The 18,912-nt window shown below is 47.7% G+C and overlaps 1 protein-coding gene across 4 annotated transcripts in view; it reads right to left on the bottom strand.

The window, feature by feature from the left end:
- The window catches only part of PTK2 (protein tyrosine kinase 2), a 254,738-nt gene that overhangs the window by 15,182 nt on the left and 220,644 nt on the right, over positions 1-18,912 (bottom strand). For all 4 annotated transcript variants that reach the window (XM_088022737.1, XM_088022738.1, XM_028105631.1 and 1 more), the window contains 3 exons: positions 14,525-14,611; positions 11,378-11,515; positions 10,246-10,377 (listed from right to left, as the gene is read on the bottom strand). In XM_088022737.1, coding sequence (XP_087878863.1) covers positions 10,246-10,377; positions 11,378-11,515; positions 14,525-14,611 — 357 coding nt within the window. The remainder of the gene's footprint in view (positions 1-10,245; positions 10,378-11,377; positions 11,516-14,524; positions 14,612-18,912) is intronic.

Genomic DNA, 18,912 nt, shown 5'->3' with positions numbered 1-18,912 from the left:
GTCAAAACCATGTTAAAAGTTGCAAGCCTCCCTCAACATGAAGGCTGTCATAAAAAGAAACCGACAGTGAGGCGAATGGGCTCTGGCATCAGGTGGCCTGGGTTCAGGTCTGGCTCCAACCCTTTCAAAGCTGCGTGACCTTGGCCTCAATTTCTTCAGCTTCAAAACAGGGCAGTTATAGTACCCGCTGTGCAGGCCTGATGGGAGGATTAAATGAATGAATACTGCAAAGTACTAGATCAGTGCCACAAGGACGTCATGTAAAAGAAATAGTTCTGTCTGTTGAATGGTGGGGCCATTTTCAAAATTTCGATTGTATAAATAGGTTGTTGGTGAAGACTTCTGTCTAGAAATGTTTGATTAAATCCCTGATTATTTCCCTAGGACAGAGTTCTAAGATGGAATTACTGAGTCAGAGGGTTTGAACATTTGAAAAATCCTGGGTATAAGCTGCCCAACTGCTGGGCAGTCTGGATTTACTTCTGTCAGTAGGCTCTCTCTGGGCCCTACACCACTGCACTGCCATTTAAAACTTAGCCAATTCAATAAACAAAATACTCTTATCAATCTGCCCTCCTTTCCTAAACAATAGAACCCTTCCACTTCTCACTGGATGCTGGGCCCCATGAGGACAGAGGCCATGGGCTGTCAGCTTCCCCCACTATCTCCATGACTTGGCAGAAACAGGACACACAGGTGGGAGGCAATGAAGCGTCTGCATGATTGACTGTGAACAGTGGCCATGCCCCTTGGACAAGGCATTTAACCTCTCCAAACCCATTTCTCAGCCGGAAAAGGGGTAGGCCGCCCCATACGGTGACTAAAAGGATTAAATATGTGCTTGGAACAGTCATGTGCATATCAGACATTTAGTAAATACTTGCTCAAGGATGCTGTAATAAGACACAAGGTAGAAAAGAGGTTTCACAGATGAGGAACTCCAAGCTCAGAAGGCAGAATTACAGGTACAACCCAGATATTGCAGGTTTGCTCCAGATGCCACAGGAAAGCAAGTATCACAGTAAAGCGAGTCAAATGAATGTTTGGTTTTCTGGTAGTGATCAAAGTTACATTTACACTATACTCTAGTCAATTAAGCCTGCAGGAGCCTTATGTCTAAAGCACAATGTACCTACTTGAATTAAAAGATACTTCGTTGCTAAAAAAAATACTAACCACATTGGCTGACTCTTCCTTTCGCTGAACGGTCTCTGTCTATAGCCTATGATACTGTTTGACAGCATTTCACCCACAGAACTTCCTCCAAAACTGGCGCTCGTCCTCTCAAACCCTGCTGCCGCCTTACTAACGAGGGCCATGGAATATTCTAGATCTTCTGTTCTCATTTCCCATCTTCACGGCTTCCATCTCAGGAAAGCACACGTTCTTTGCTCCTCCCGAGGGACACCTCCGCATCCGTTAGTTCTAGCCCAAGATCGCAGCAATGTGGTCCCGGTTCCGGCTCCACTTGGGATTCTGGCTTTCCTGCTGTTGGCACCACATCTGCGGGGACGTCCTCCGCTGACGTCCTGAGCCTTCCATCATCCACGAGGCTTGGATCCACTTCTTCCAAACTCCTGTTACTGTTGACATCTTGACCTCTTCCCGTGAATCACGAATGTTCTTCACGGCATCTAGAATGACGAATCCTTTCCAGAAGGCTTTCGGTTGGCTTTGCCCAGATCCATCAGAGGAATCCCTATCCATGGCCGCTATCGCCTCCTTAAATAATAAGATTTGACAGTCAGAACTACTCCTTGATCCACCGGCTACAGAACGGATATTGTTAGCAGGTGTGAAAACAACACAAATCTCGTCGTCCATCTTCAGCAGAGCTCCTGGGTAACCAGGTGCATTGTCAGTGAGCAGTCACATTTTGAAAGGAACCTTTTTTTCTGAGCAGGTCTCAAGGGTGGGCTTAAAATATTCAGTAAATCATGTTGTAAACAGAGGATGGTCGTCCAGGCTTTCCTGTCCCACTGATGGAGCTGAGGCAGAGTAGATTAAGCATGATTCCCAAGGGCCCTAGGACTTCCAGAATGGCCACTGAGCACTGGCTTCATCTGACAGGCACCAGCTGCACGAGCCCCTATCAAGGGAGTCAGCCTGTCCTTTGCAGCTTTAAAGCCAGGCACTGACCTCTCCTCTCCAGCTGTGAAAGTCCTAGATGGCGTCTCCTTCCAGTAGAAGGCCATTTCACCTACACTGAAAGTCTGTTGCTTAGTGCAGCCGCCTTCGTGAATGATCTGAGCTCGATCTTCTGGAGAACTCGAGGCAGCTCCTACGTCAGCACTTGCATGGTATGGAGACGTCCTTCCTTCAACCTCACGAACCGCTGTTGGCTTACAGCTGGTCTCCTGCAGCTTCCCCACCTCTCCCAGCCTTCACGGAATTGAAGAGAGTGCGGGCCTTGCTCTGGGTGAGGCGTCGGTTTAAGAGGATGCTGGGGCTGGTGTGATCTTCTATTCCAGACCAGTGAAACGTTCTCCGTGTCGGCAACAAGGCTGTTTCGCTTTCTTACCATTCGTGTGTTCCCTGGACAAGCATGTATGATTTCCTTCCAGAACTTCTCCCTCGTGTTCACAGAGTGGCTGTGGGGTGCCAGAGGCCTGGCTTTCTGCCTGTCTGGGCTTTTGACATGTCTTCTCACTACGCTTGAGCATTTCTAGCTTTCGATTTAAAGTGAGATGTGTGACTTTTCCTTTCACCTGAGTGACCGAGGGGTCACTGCAGGGTTATTAGCTGACCTGATTTCAATAGTGTTGTGTCTTAGGGAATAGGGCTGCCCGAGGAGAGGGAGAGAGAGATGGGGGAACGGCCAGTTGCTGGAGCGGCCAGCACACAGACGTTTATTAAGTTTACCATCTCCTTTGGGTGCGGCTTATGGCACCACAAAATAATTACAATTGTAACCTCAAAGATCACAGATCATGGATCATCACAATAAATCTAATAATGATGAAAAAGTTTGAAGTACTGTGAGAACTACTAAAATATGACACAGACATGAAGTGAGCAAAATGCTGTTGGCAAAATGGCACCAACAGACTTGCTCAATGCAGGGTTTGCCACAAACCTCCAGTACGTAAAGAACACACAATGTCCGTGATGTGCAATAAAATGAGGTATGCCTGTAGCTGCCTGAAGCAACATGAGGTGCATTCAATCAGGCAATAACTATTTAGTGAGTACTCCTAAGTGTAGGAAATAGACATTTTTAAAAGTACATTAGTTTATTTATTTCTGGAAGCTCTATGCCCAATGTGGGGCTCGAACCCCTGACCTAGAGATCAAGCATGTTCTTCTGCATGAGCCAGCCAGGCGCTCTTACCTGTAGGAGATACTTTATTTACTTTTTTACTTAAACAAAAGCAAATGACACTTACTGTTTACTTATAGAATTAGGTGCTGTGTTTAATGTATTTACATGAATTATCTACTTATATTTCCATATAAACCACATGAAATGACTTATTTTTCCTTATGCACAATAATTCCCTCATGTTAAAACTTTCCCCAGGACAGGATTTCCAATTCTAAAATGAGAAAGCCTGTCTATAGAAAGTCCACTTGTGTTCTGTGAATGGAAATATTTAAGTTTTTCCTTCACATGGCCGACACAGTCTGAGAGATGAGTGCCAACTTGGGGAACTCAACGGAGCCAGTCAGCCCGTCAGAGAGAAGGGGTTCTGTTACTGGTTCTGCTCCTGGGTGAAGCTAAATTCTCCCGCTTCCTTCTTACAAAATATTCTAGATTTGAAGATAGTAATGTGAAAAGAAGAAATTTATATTTGAAATCTTACACAAATAGATCACAAACATAAAAAATGTTTGGGGCTATTTGATTATTTCCCCCATCAGGTATGCCTTCTCCCTCCTTCCCTTTTCTATGCAGGTATAACATATACAATAAAGTGCACCAATCTTAAGTGTACGAGCTCAGTGCACTTTTAGAAATGTGTGCACCCACCTAACAGCAGCCTACCCAGCAGGCTCCAGTTGAGACCTGACCCCACCTCACTGAGGGGACTGATCCTGACCGCCACCTCCAAGAGCTCTCACAAGTGGACTGCATAATGTGCACGGCCCTGTATCTGGCGTCTTTGGTGGACATTATCTCTGTAAGCCCCGTCCCTGCGGATGTGTGCAGGGGTTTGCCCATTTTTATTGTCGTGCAGTAGCCCACTGTATGAGTTGGATCTGTTCTGTAGGAACAGGTTATTTCCAGTTCCTGGTACCAAAAAGAAACACGGCTGTGAGCACTGTGCTACGTGTGGGCATGCGCACCGTGTCCTCGTGTGCAGCAGGTGAGGGCTGACAGCCCTGTTTCAGGTTCTGGGGACACAGCAACCAACAGTTGCAGTGTGGTCTCTACGCTCGTGTGCCATCCCTCTAGAAAACTTCAAACGCAAGGCTTTCCACTCAATGTCCCTTCTCCTTGAATATGGCAGATGCAAGGAACAAGGAGGGCTGCGGCCTGGTTCAGCAGGAAAGGGCCAGAGAAGTCCTGTGGTCTTGTCCTTGCAAGCCCCCTGCCTGGCACTCAGCCTTCCTTCAGGCTGACTGGGTCTGTGTGAGAGGAGAAACAGCTCTAACATTCATTTCCGTTTTCAGAACACAAAGTGGGCTTCATATAGACAGGACTTTCTCATTATAAAATGAAAATCCTGTCTTTAGCACAACGTTAGAAGACTACTGTGCGCGCTGCGCTGTAAGGAAAAGAAACGGGCACCAAAGTCAGTCTGTCTGTCTGTAAGCAGTGCCCGGCAGGAAAGACAGTGCTCTGAACAGACTGAGGGGCCAGCGAGTGTGGGAGAGCTCAAGAGGCGGGGGTTCACCAGCACGCAGCCATCTCAGAGCACTGGTGAGTGGGCCTGGGAGCTGGTCCACCACAAGGAACAAGTGCCGTAGGTCAGGTCCATGTGGCCTCAGGCAAGCGCCAGTGTGGGGACAACGTGAGGGAGTCCCGACTCCCCAAAGTACTCAAGAAAAGCTAGCAGCTGTAACTAACAAGTCACCACACTCGGTGTGAGTCCTAACAACAGATAACATCAACAGCTGTTGATTCCCATCTTTTAGAAAAAATTGGGGCAATATTCCTGACAAAGCAACTTGGAAGTTAATTTTCTCAACAAGAATATAGCTCCTCTATCAGGGTGCCCAAGCTTTCCCCGCGGAAGGGAGCAGCAGTGCTCTGCCCAGCGCGGTCTGAGGACCAGTGAGGGTCAGGGATGGTGTTTCACCAGGCCATGATGAGACAAACAGGAGGCAAGAATCTTCAGAAAGTTCTAGAGCAATTTGAAACAGTAATTTTTAGGCTTGTTGGAGTTTATATAAACAAGTCTGGCTCATATTTTGCCTATTTTTTTAAAAAAAAATTCTTTTTTCTAGTAATTGCTTTTTATTTTATTTTACAAGGATGTCACATCTACAATGGTTTAGGAAAAAACCCAGAAACTGACCCTTCCTCACTGACAGCTTGAGAAGCCTGCAGCGTAGAGCCCTGGCCTGAAAGGCTGCCTCCTGCCCTCAGTCTCCACATCCTGGAAGAACACGTGGGTCTAGTCAAAGCAGGGGCCTTGTTAGCTAGCTGCTAAAAATAATCCACTAATGGGAGCTCTACCAATAGCAAAAAGGAATTAAGGTTTTTTTTATACCAACAAGCCAATCTAATAAAAGCAATGCTCCTTTGAAGAATCTCTGCAAGTGGCTAAATCTCTCAATCTATTATGTTAGTTTTTGGTCAGGAGCGGCCAGAAGGTACTCTGGGACGGCCTTTGGGAACTCTGTGTAGTGTGCAGGATAGGATCTAGGATTTTCGAGTCTCAGCAATGCAGCTCTCAGAAGAGGTGCTATAGAGAACAAGCTGGGTGAGAAAGAAAAGCCCTTAGAGAAACTATTGTGCATCCTTTACTTGCCCACTGTATATGTGCGGCACATTCAATCCTCGACCTAGCCCTGGAAGTATTACCCACACTTTATAGAGATTATAATTATTTTATACATTAACAGATTAATAAATGAAAGCCTAGAGGTTAAACAATTTATATAGGGTCATAATAACTAGGATTTTTAATTCTCATTTGGCTGACTCCAGAGTCTGGGTTCTTCCTAGTAACGCCTTCTTGAGAAGGAGAGTCCAAGCCAGGAATGATCATTCTGAGTGCCAACCTGTAGTGTGCTCACCGTGTTCCCACCACCTCCCATGCCCCTGGCCCCTGGCCCCTGGCTCCCTCCAGCCTGCCATTGCCTAAGGGGCCCTGTGTTGTCTGTCCGCCTTTATCCACCACGGTGGTCTTTCTGTGCTCAGACACCCTTAGGCCCTTGTGCTTGGTGTGCTATCTTCCTGGAATGTCTTCCCCAGATGTCCCTGGGCTGGCCCTTGCTGGTCATTTCAGCTGCTCAGCCTTCTTCCCAAAGGCTGTGTGTGCGGGGCCTCGCCTCCTGTGCCCAGTCCTCTCTGTCACAGTCAGGGGCTGACTGACGACGGCTGGACAGGAAGGATGGAGGGTCAGCTCATAGGCCTGGTGGTCCACCGTATGGTAGCCGCGAGCAGATTTTAAGCCCGAGAGCGACAGCATCAGATTTTAGAAATACCACGGTGGCTGTGGCAGCAAACAGCAATGCGGACATTTATGTCACTCTGGTCTCCTTGCTTTTGTTCCTCTGCCCGCAACTCCCGCTGGAAGCAGGCCCCTGTCTTGACTACGCGCTTGCCCTCAGCCCTACCACTGACACTGCCTGCCTTGTGAATACTCAAATCAAAGATGGGGTAGGGATTAAACAACCCCCTGTGACACCGGTACTGATTTGATCTTGAAGCCCACAACGAAATAAATAAGTCATTCTCACTTATGGACAGCACGACTAAATTCTAATGGGAAACAACAACATATGCCATGATCTTAAAAGAATGATCAATTATGCCTTAAGTAGGGACTTGACTCTGGAATGCGGGGCTGGCCCAAAGCAAAGCAAAATGTCCCACATTACTCATCATGTCAATGTCCTCACAAGTTTTTCTTAAAAAATAATGTCTGTAAAATACAAAGCCAATATTATACCTAACGGAAAAACCATTACAGACAACATCTTTAAAAATAAAAGCAGGCAAGGACCTATTTAATATGAAACTTGGCAAGAGATGCTTCAGAAGAGAATACAATGTAACAAACATTGAAAATGAAGAAAAAAATCTTTTTAAAAAGTCACGTGTGTCAATTATGCCTCAAAATGGGGGAAAAAGCAACAGAAAATCCAAAGAAATTAGAGTTCATGTGATAGATGCTGGAAAATACAAGAGAAAGGTCTAAAAACCAATGGCACACGCACACACAGAAAATGCACAACCACCAAGCTCAATGAAAACCACACCGTTAGAGCAGTGGCAAGAAGCTCTGAGTGGATGGGCAGGAATTTAGCAAGGGAAGCAAGACACACACTTAAAAAAAATCATAAAAGCTGCACGGGAGCAGTAAAGGACACAGGGAACAAATCCCGGGGAAGGTCCTGAGCTGCGGAGACATGCTCACTGAGGATGCCACAGTGCTCAGGTCGTCCTGCAGGTGAGGTGCGGTGTGGACTGGAGTCCTGGGGGGCATTTTATACAGCTTCACTAATGGTCTTTGAACATAATCTGAAAGCTATGTGGAGTCTTGGAAACGTCCTGTGCATGGGGTGTGGGGTCCACGGACTTACACATTTATCAAACTCACCCAACTGTACACGCTAGGGCCTGTTCAGTCCACTGCACATAAACAATCTCAACGACAAGAAAAAGCCCAAAAGCGAACCAGCCAGGTCATGAACCCACTCGGAAGACAAGAGTTGGCGCTGAACTCATTAGCTACGTCGCACTACTACGGTCCGTCTAGCGTGGGTGGGGGGTCTGAGAACAGTCTTCTGACCCATGTCATTAGGCATGCTCCTTCTCTCTGCCTTGTGGCATTCCCTGAACTCGTTTGCCTTGTAGAGCCCAATGGATCTTTCAGCCTTGGCTCAACGTATCTGGCCTCTGGCACCGTCCCTGACTCCTGCAGGCACCTGCGGGCTCCTCATGTGCCCTTGCTGCACACGGGGCACCAGCAGAGTGGCACCCCGGGCCGGCACGCCACGACTGGAAGAAAACGTTTTGTTCACGTGCCGTCAGTCGTATGCAAGACAATGGTATTTAGACACATCAGCTCTAGGTTGGAAAATACGTAATACTGACTTTTTAAAATCCCACATCGATGCAGGAAAATAGGTAGGCTGTCTGGACAAACATCTAAGAGGGCCTAGGGAACAGCCGTTCTTGAAGCCCACTCCAGACCTGAACAGACCTGCTCAGATTGCTTTTGTAAACAAGCACCACTGTCCATAGCTCGCCTTACATCGAGGTATGCCTCGATTTAAGTAATTTACATTTTTGATAGTTTGAAACTTCTGTTCAAAAGTGAATCCCTCATGGTGCCCACCCACGTTTCATACACCTTGCTGTACATGTCTGTAGAGAAGACGTAGAAGTACCCCCAGCAGGATGCTGCCTCACACCTGGCGGGCGCTGAGCAGCGCGGTACGGCAGCCAGGACTGACCCTGCGGCAGGACTCCAGGCTGACTCCGGCTCTGTCACACGCTAGCTGGGCGACCTTGGGAAATCTCCTCTGCCGTAAAATGAGGGTGATACAGGGACAGGTGCACACTCCTTTATCCTCGTTTCCAAAATTTAAAAAGCACCAATGATTGGAAATTTAATTTAGTTTAATTTTTATTTTCTTTTGCATCTGAAGCAAGCTAATTTCATGGCAAAACCTGGCCTGAACTCACGTGAAGTCTGTTATTTATACCTGTTCATGTGAACATTCGTGTTCTGATGCATGAATATTGGCGCTCTTACCTCTGGGATGCTACTGGAACGTGACCTCATCCGTGGCATGTGCACCACACTACGCTGATTTTCTATAGCAAAAAAATACTGAATTCTGAAGCACATAAAACCTTCAAGAATTACAGGTAAAGGATTCTGGACCCGTCTCTTCCTTGTCGGGGGGCTGAGAGGATGGACCGTCTTCATATATGAGAAATACGTCAGATGGCGACCGGCATGTGGCAGATGTCACCTAGGATCTGAGGAGTTCAGCTGCGAGCGGGGCGTGTGCTGAGGAAGCATGCACTAGTCCTGACTGGCAGTACCGAGTGTTGAGCGCGTGTGACGTCTGCAGGCCTCCCAGTGTGCCCCACGCTCCTGTGTGCACCAAGATGGCAGGCTTGCTGAGGGCAGCCCAGCACTCTCTGTGCGGAGGGCACTGGCCTCTCCAACAGTGAAAACGTGCATCACCGAGCCTGAGTGTTTAATTCTCAAACACAATTTAAAAAAAATGACAGCCACATAGAAAGGATGGAATCAGAGTCGCATGTTGATGAACTGTGCAGGTTGAAACCACTGTCGCCTAATACCATTCATTGTTGGTTTCAGTGTTTCTGTGCCTGGAAGACTGTAAGTGATTTGAAAACTGTCCCCTACCCTTGCGGGTGTCTGGTCTCTCAGCACACAGCCTGACACAGATGTGGCTTCGGGGAATGTTTACTGAATCGGAGCATGAGGGACCGGCTCTGGACTACCCAGAGGGAGGTACCGACTCATGAATTTGTGGAAACACTAGGGGTCCTGGCTCTGTTCAGACACCCTTTTCAGGCTATTCCAGGAAGACTGAACTAGCCGTGTGGGCTGACGGGGGAGTGGGTTCTGGGACCGAGGGCACAGAAATGCTTGGCAGCGGGGCCACGAGTCCAAAAGGCCCTTGTGTCAAGAGACACGCAGAGACAGCTCTGCCTCACCACATCCTCTGTCGCAGGAGACTTCTGAGGCCGTCCAGGTATGTGTGGGAGGAGGCACCTGTCAGACCACAGGAGGAGGAACGCCGTGAAGGCAGGCCCTGGGTCCTCAGCTGTCTGGTTATACGTGCTGCAGGAGCAAAATGCAAAGTCTTACATGCAAGCGGACACTACAGGGGGTAACTGCTTCTGCGAAAACCACAGAGATGCTCACACCTCTGAGCCTGTAATGCCGCTACTAAAATCTCAGAAATCTGGCCAGAAAAAATCCAAGAAAAGCAAATAACCCACGACTGCAAGTGTTAGGGAGCGGATGTAAAAGGATCGCTCTTGTTCTGAAAAAGACAAGCTTTTCCAATCATCTATAATATAGTAGACTCTGGCAGAGCTTCACAAGTAGAAGAAATCCGAATTACTAGAAACATAATTACCAGGAATCTCTCCTCTTTTTCTAGCCAGCGCTGATCTTCTTCCATCTCCTGCTGCTGCCGGATCAGCCGCTCTTCCATCAGGTGGGTCGGCAACACCTGTCCGATCCCACGCAGGTCCAGTGCAGCAGAGTCCTAGCAGGGGAGTAAATAAAAGAGCACATCCACTCTCAGGAGCCTATTTAGGATGCTCCGTTTTCTGTGTTTTTCCAAAAAAAAAAAAAAAAAAGAAGAAGAAGCAGCAAAATAGCAAGGGTGGTGGAAATAGGGTCTCTTAGACTCTGCTCATGGGAGCAGCTTTCCCGGAGGTTGCAAGTTACCACCCGCCAAGCATCTTTAACAAGTACAGAGTCGTTCAGCTCACAGCTCCACTCACGGGGATTTATTCTCAAGAAATAACCCAGGGCACCTGGGTGGCTCAGTTGGTTAAGCATCTGACTTTGGATTGGGTTGTGATCTCGGGGTCCTGGGATCCAGCCCTGTGTCAGGCTCCCTGCTAGGTAGGGATTCTGCTTGTCTCTCTCCCGCTGCCCCTCCCCCGACTCGTGCGGTCTCTCTCTCTCTCAAATGAATGGATAAAAATCTTTAAAAAAAGAAAGGAAGAATCCAAGGTATGTGCAGAGAATGCATCGCTGGTTGCAGTGAAGAAGTGAAAACAATCTGGAGGCAGAGTGGAAGGAGGATTAGCTCAGTCCACGCATGCCGTGGAGCGCTAAACAACTGTTAAACATGCTCACCCCAAGGGCAAGGGCACGAGCAGCAGACTATAGGTGTTCTGGGAGTCAAAGAAACTAAAATTTACTGTTACAGGTAGGGTTCTTGGTGTACCAGGCAAATCTGGTTAATGTGGCCCACGGAGCGGGAGGCTGTCTCCTGCTCCTTCCTGGGATATGCCCCCCACACACGCTAATTATGTTCAGCCTGACGTACTGCCTTTCAGATGGGTGGGCTAATGATGGCGGCGTCTCTTTCTTTTAGTAAAAAGGATTCACAAAACCGGGGAGAATTTGAGATGCAACGCCTTGATTTTAGAATTAGGTCATCAAAATCAGTAACTCTTAGGATTCAGAAATAAAGGTACTCTAGGCAAAGCTTCATCAGCTAACAAACGAAAGCCCAAGAACACCCAGGTTACCTCCACGTTGGGCTGCCACATTGATATCTCCTGCGGTCTAGGATTCCAGGAATCCGTCTGGTCCAAAAGAGATGCCTGACCCGGGTAGATGCTGCCAGCCATGGCCGTGATCCCATGTGAACCAGGATAGGCAGAGACCTGCGAATGCAGGGCAGCAGGGTCATGCTCCAGCACAGCATGCTTTCGCACAGTTCTGCTTTCCACATGCAAAGAAGCAACTAAGATGACCGAGAACACTGTGCAAACAGAACAATGGTGCCCACAGACATCCACGTGTGGATCCCCGGAGCCTGAGGGGTCCCTTGAGATGGGGAGATGACCCTGGATCATCCGAGTGGACCTAATGTAAAAGCAGATTCCTTATACCAGTGGAAGGGGGGAGCAGAAGAGGAGAAATGGCTACTGAAGAGTGGTCAGAGAGATACGGCACCGCTGGTTTTGAAGAGGGGGAAGGGTCATGGCCAAGGGATGCAGGTGGCTCTGGAAGGTGGTAAAGGCAAGGAAATGGATTCTCAACTAAAGCCTCAAGAAAGGTAATCCGTGGAGGCCATGTAAATAAGTAATGCAAGTATACACCAGGCAATCAGAAATTTACTTTGCAACTCTGCACCCTTGATGCAAAAGCACCAGGGGCCATGAATGTGGCTCAGTGGGCACTGCTCTAGAGCACCTCCTAACAAACCAGGGCTTATGATGAGAGTCACAGGTGTCGTGTTCTAACCATGATGACTGTGGCAGAGAAAAGACGTTCAGGTGCACACAGAAAAATTCCAGGGCAGAAGGAAAATGAGGAAAATGAGAGGAGTTTCTTTATACGGCTTCCTCCCTCAATCGAGAGAGAGAGAGAGGCCAGAATTAGCTGTGTTTCTGTAACCCACTGGGCTAGTACTGGAGGGGCAGGGTTGTTCAGTTAATTTTTTAGTGAGATAAGGCACCGCCAAATCCAGTACTTCCAAACATCAACACATTCTTCAACAAAGACTTCGTGCATTTGTTAGGCCTCTAGGCACTGATTTATGCCAAAATTGCGTACTGACAATATATAACTAATAAACTTTCAAATAATATGCACAGATCATTCTCACAGTTTACTAGAATCAAAGTATTTCAATAAAAAATTCTACTAAACATGAAATGTCACATCACTACTATTTTTGGTCAGAAGGGATACACGTTACTACCAAACAACTTTTAGGAATTTGCACAACAAAGAGATTTCAAATGTTCTGTGGCAGTTTTCTACATAACACCAACCGTGTGACAGGATCGCTGAGCATTTTCGGCTAAGAAGGAACATGAAATAACACCAGGCAATGTCCTATAGCCGTCTCAATTACAAGATAAGGAAACTTGGGGCCCAGGAAAGCTTAATCGTTTCTTTGCTTGATGAAAATATGAATGCTTTAATGTATCCACTGCATCCTTACTCTGTTCTACACAATGTTCCAGGCACTTAAAGTAAAGATAAGCCCGCTGTCCTCACGGGCTTCCCCTCTGGGGAGGGGGGCGGGGGGCAGCCACACACGAACATGCACCAGACCCCAGGTGGTAGAAGTGGCATAGGCCAGTGTGCCCTGGGTGTGGGGCGAGGGCCTGCGGAGGCCTGCATTCTGTCTTATCAGCAGATGCTGTTGCGCCTTCTCTAAACAGGTCTGGAGGGCCCAGGGATTCACGCCTCCTCCAGGCAAGTGGGTGTCTCAGAACAGTGTCTCCCAAAACAGGGTTCTCAGTCATGCAGCATCACCTGGGGGCGCCTGTTAACAACGTGATACTCCTGGGTCCCCCTTCAGAATTAGTACAGTGGGATCTGGAGGCAGCAAAGCAGGTGAAGAGCCTGCCACAGACCCAATTTCAGTGTCTCAATGTACTACCATCCTTTCTAGTACAGGACGGCCCGCACCCTTTCCCTGGGACCCTATGCCAACAGCGAAGAGTGTTTGTCCATACTAATCCAAGAGGCCTAGATTTAAATCACAGTTGAGAGGCATGTAAAGGAATAAAAATGCTTTCATTTGACCCTCAGCAACCCCGTGAAGGAGGCCCAGTAAGCGTGCTTCTCTTTTTGCTCCTCAGAAATGTGTTGAAGGAGATGGCAGTTAAGGGAACTTTCAGCTTCTCCCTCTCCGGACAAAGACCCAAGGACTACCCATTGCTTGTTCTGTGTGTGACTTATTCTTCAGTGAAGTGCTTTCCACTCAAGGCTGGTTATCATAACCGACCTAGTCAGTCAGCTGCGAGAATCAGTCAGTAACACCAAAGGGCGCGGCGACAAAAGAGCCGCAGCTGACACAAATTACCAGAAGTGATTTTCCTTCCTAGAAGTGATTTGACCTATTCTCCAAATAACATGACTATGGGTTCACAATCTGTGGTACAGCCACACAGTGGAGTACTCCTCAGCATTGGAAAGTTGTGAATACTTGAAGACACCACACAAGTACAAGCAGCTGAGCACGCAAGAGGACACCCTGTCTGATCCATTTATCTCAAAGTCCAAAACACGCAACACCAATCGCTGGCAACGGTCGGAGAATGGCTGTGCCCGGGCAGCAGGCGACTGACTGGGAGGGGAGGGCTCCTTCCAGGGTGACAGACATGTTCTCTGTCTTGGTGTGGTGTGGGGGACACGGGTGTACATGTCTGTCAGAACAAACATCTGTGCATTTACAAATACTCTCCCCTCAAGACCAAAACATGACTGACTTTGCTTCTGGCCCTTTTGTTTCAAGGACTGTCTTTCCTAATTTGTATAAGATATTTGCCTGTAAGTCTGATACTCTATCCACACCTGTCCAAGATGGCATCTTGTCTGGTTTTTAAGGTAAATTTGAATGTTACTCTTGCCTTCCAGAAACACCACCCAGTTCATTACTACCTCTGCATATAGAAAGAGCCACCGGATTTGCCCCACACATCACCCGAATGGAGGAAAGGAATGGAGTAGAGAACGTGGGGCAGGGCACCTGCCCAGCTGCTTTAAGGCCCAACAGCCGCTTAGACAATTATTAGGTTGATTACTCTCTTAGCTTTCTGCTTGCCAAATCACACTCCTACGTACAGAAATAAAGAATATAAAATTTACAGTGTCCCTCTCCACCCCCAAGCATGAAGAATAAAAGATGTCTTATGTTTGTAATGCCTCCATACCTGGTAATGATTGGTTTGTACCATGTGCTGTGGGCTGGGATAAAATCCTTCACTGGACCTTGGACTCGGGTAACCGGGTCTGCTGGGCTGTGAACACAACAACAGAGCATCATAGGAATGAGTATTTTGAAAATTTTGTTAAATCTCTGTTTTACTGAAAATAACAGAAAAAGGCATTTCTTTAAAAGCCTTTAGTTGGAAAGAATGATAAAGAGCATCCAGACACTTCAGTGGGGAAAACAGTCTTTCCCACAAACGTCCACAACAGCAGGATATCCCCATGTGAAAACACGAAGCCGCACCCCTTCCCCACAACACACACACAGATTAACTCAAAATGGATCACAGATCTAAACGTAAGAGGTAAAACTATAAAACTCTTAAGAGAACAGGCAAGTCTTTGTAACTCTGGGTAGGCAATGGTTTCGTAGACAGGACACAAAAAGCTCAATCAATAAGAGAGAACAAAAAAGATAAATTGTACATCATCCAAATTAAAAGCTTCTGTGCTGCAAATGGCACCACCAAGAAAGAGACAACCCACAGAAGAAAACATCTGCATGTCAGGTATGTATGAGAGAATCATATCCAGAATAGACAAAGAACTCTTGGAGCTCAACAATAAAATGATAAATAATCTGAATAAACAGTGGGCAAAGGACTTGAGCGGATCTGAGGGAGATCTATCACTGGCCAACAAGATGCGTGACACCTTCCGGCACCAAGGAAATGCAAATCGGGAGGCTTTCAGAGCAGGGAGTTCATTTGGCTCTGTGGCTTCCTGGCCCTGTGACCGGGCAAGTGGGTAGCCGACTGGTTTCTGCGTCTCTCAGACAGGAGTTGAGCTACACGGACTGGGAAGTCACTCCCAGTCTAAAATTCTCAATCTGTTTGCGACCTACATGAATTTAAAGTTCACAGCAAAAGAATGGTTTAGTCTGAAACAGAAGTTAAGTCCACAAAATTTTCTAAATCTGATGGATTTAACAGAGCAGAAACCCACTGTTCTCCAGCCAAATGAAGTCCAGAATAAAAGGAGACGGATTTAGGTGCCAGCAAGCCCAGGGGAGGAAAGAAACACCTCAGAGCCCCTGTCTCTTCCCATGGACGCACACGGTCCTGGAGGAACACATGCTTTGCTCGAATTAAGTTCTGAGGAAGTCTGGGTGTCCAGGAGGAGCCTCACTACCCCACCGCTCTGCTCACACTGTCTCCACTGCCCGTCCTTTGACTCTTCTATGGAGAGTGACTGAAATCTCTTGTTTTCTCCCATCTGATGTAACACCCCAGTACTCTGCTCTCCTCAGTGGTGCATTTCCAATCCTGTCTCAGAACGCAGCTGCCTCTATCTGCTCTAGCCCTACTACCACAGGCCTGCTCCACCTCTGAGGCTGGAAAATGTGCCTTCATCCCTTTAGCCGAACTTCAGTGGCCCAGATGCGATTCACCCCAAACTTACCCAAATATCAGGATGGATCCCGAAGACCCCTGGAAACAGGAAAGGGACATCAAGGGGGTGTCATAGGCTTTACCCTGTGTTCTAGGGTGGCAATTTCCGAAGTATGTTCCATGAAGCCCAAGGGACTACCCTTCAGATTTATATTTTTTAAAGGTTTCATTTGAACAAGTGGTTAAGAGAGGTAAAGAAAAACAACAAACAACAAAGGTCGACTATTTCCATTGTAGGACATTGGAGAGGCAGCACTCGTTGTAAAGCAATGTGTTAACATGTAAGCATGGCGTGGTGCTCTGGGAAAGGCCTCCCGTAGTCCAAGCATGGAAGGATGCAGCGTCAAGGATTCGGACAGTAAACACACTGACGGTTGTACAGTTGTGTCCCCTGGCTTAGATTCTGGAGGTGGCATGTAAGTAACGCCGGCACAAATAAACTTTTACTCAGCATGGCCTACGTGCACAGAGCTAGATGCTTCCCACACGATGTGACAAGCTGAACAGCATGCCACCCAGGAATATCATCACCCTACAGAGGATGAAACCGAGGCTTGGAGAGGTCAGGCAATGTGAACAGGCTGCACGGTCCATACTGGTGGAACCGCTCGCTCCGAAATCTGCTACGTGGGGATGCTGCTCGATGACCGGCACACTTGGACTTGACAAATAAAAAGGAAGAAACGAAAGGAATTGACCAGAGACTGGAAAAATCTCCATACAACATTCCTGAGGGACTCCAACTTCAGTGGATAGCAAAAGAGCACGTGCAGGGTTCCATTTCAAAGTAAAACAGGAAGATGAAAACAAGCTTTAGAGCAGACAAAACGATCGCACCAAGAGTACCACAAAACCAAATTCTGCTAACCAGTGGCTGTGGAGAGTGCACACGTACCGTCAAACAGGGAGCTGGCATGGCAGGCGGGGGCAGGCTCGGGACCCGAGGGCCAGGGTTTGTGGTCGGGGCTGCTCCCCTCTCTGTGCCTCCACATTCTCAATGGGGCAATGGGGACAGGGCTCTCGTGAAGATGGAACACATCAGGTTCTCTGCAGATGGCTTCCGCACAAGTGCCCCAACGCGTCACTTGCTACTAAGTATTACGATTCAGGGTGTCACTCCATCCTTCTCAAAGACACAAACTTAGGTTGTACGATTTTTTAATAAAGCAAATGATGGAGCTGAGGGAGTGTCTGTGGAAGTCCTGCCGAGTGAGGAGGAAGAGAAGGAAAACCAGACCCGCCCTAACCGGCGATCCTGAGTCAGGCGGTGGTCCTGCTGCCAGGTGCTGAGAGGATCTGAGAGGGCGCGGCTGCTGAGCGCGGCCACCGGCGCCCAGGGTCGGAACGACGGGGCCCGCTCTCCTCTCAGACGCCCCGCTCCAACTTACGGAGGTAAACAACAACAAAGTCCTGTAACCCGAACCCAAGTAACACTGCAAATGCCGGCAGAACGGACGAGGCCAATGACACGAAGACACTGAACCTCCTGGAACAGCAACTCCTGTGTATCCTGACGGACAATGTTACTTTGTTTTGTTTGAACTTTACCAAGATTCTAGAAAATCGTATCACACGACCAGTGAAACTCACACTCCGCTGTGGCCATGGGCTGTGCATTTGTAGCTGTGTCCCTACGGCGTGCCCACACACGGGGGCCAGCACCTGGCCACCTCTCCGCTCCTGTGGGTGCGATCCCACCTGAGCGTCTCCCACAGGTGTGTGCCTTGCGTTTTAGCTTTCTTGTGCAGTTAGCAGTCGAAGAACTGGCATTTTGAAATTAGGAAGTCATTTTACTCCCTGTGTGTTTTACCTGAGGGCTAGCGCGGGATATCACAAAACACTTCTTACAGAAGTGGAGTGCTGGGTCCTATTAGGGCTGAGAAACCCTTCTGAGGCAGCCACTTTGAAACGCTTTATTTTCAGGACCGCTTTATATTTTCAAAAATTACTGAGGACTCCAAGGGCTTTAGCTGGAATATCTACCAATATTCACATTATTAAAATTAAAACACTTAAAAATACAAACTAATTACATGTTTAAAAAAATTCAGTGAGTGGAGTGGCCCCTGTCACGTGCGTGTATGCACTTCCTGTGACGTCAGGCCTAGCAGGAGGCCGCCCGTTCTCCCACGGGCTTCCGCTCCGTCGACCGTGCTGTGCTGTTGCACTGCAGCACACGGAGAAAATCCAGCCTCACACAGCCGTACAGATGGGAAGGCAGGAGTCTAACAGTTTCTCGGCACAGTTGTGGGCATTGTTTCTGATATTACAGCCCAACTCAGAAAGTGGTGGTTTCTTGATTTGCAGTGTGGATTGTGAAACAGTGTCATTATCTATGACATTAAGATCCGTGACTCCGTCTTGTACTGTGAATGGATCCTCTACCTACGTGTGATTCTGTGGCGTCCTGCAGCGATCATCTGGAGAATGCGAGTGGCTGCGGTACGTAGACCTTCACAACGCCGACTCATTTCAGTAGACACATGGAAAAATCACATTTGTTAATGTCACTCTGAGCTCATCAGAAAAGTCTCAGAGTTGGGACACTGTCAAAGTCATGGTGATGGATGTTTTTCAGAATTCTAATTTTTGCTTAAAAACTAAAATTTTATCAATGGCAACAAGCTATCAGTTGCTCTCCTTGATGACACAGTCTCATTTCTTTCTTTTTTGAGAAAATGTCTGCCAAATGCACAACTCTGAACAACCACAGTGTCTGCCCACTCTACTTTCGAGAAAAACTGGTTTTCCATGAGAAAAGTGGTTAGTTCCACAACTTAGCCACACAGCGTCTTCCTTGTGCTTGCTGTTTCCTCCCACAGAAGGCCTGTGACTGCTTCATCAAGGTCATTCTTTAGCACCCTGGCGAGGTCTCTTTCTTGCGTGAGCACGGTGGCGAATAGAGTGATGACCAGCACGGTATGGCACCATTGCCCTGG

Source organism: Eumetopias jubatus, unplaced genomic scaffold (genome assembly GCF_037043125.1).
Source record: "Eumetopias jubatus isolate StellerSeaLion01/CBP00866 unplaced genomic scaffold, mEumJub1_p1.0 scaffold_4, whole genome shotgun sequence".
NCBI lineage: Eukaryota > Metazoa > Chordata > Mammalia > Carnivora > Otariidae > Eumetopias > Eumetopias jubatus.
Note: the sequence above shows the minus strand (reverse complement) of the source record. Positions and strands in the feature narration are given on the sequence as shown.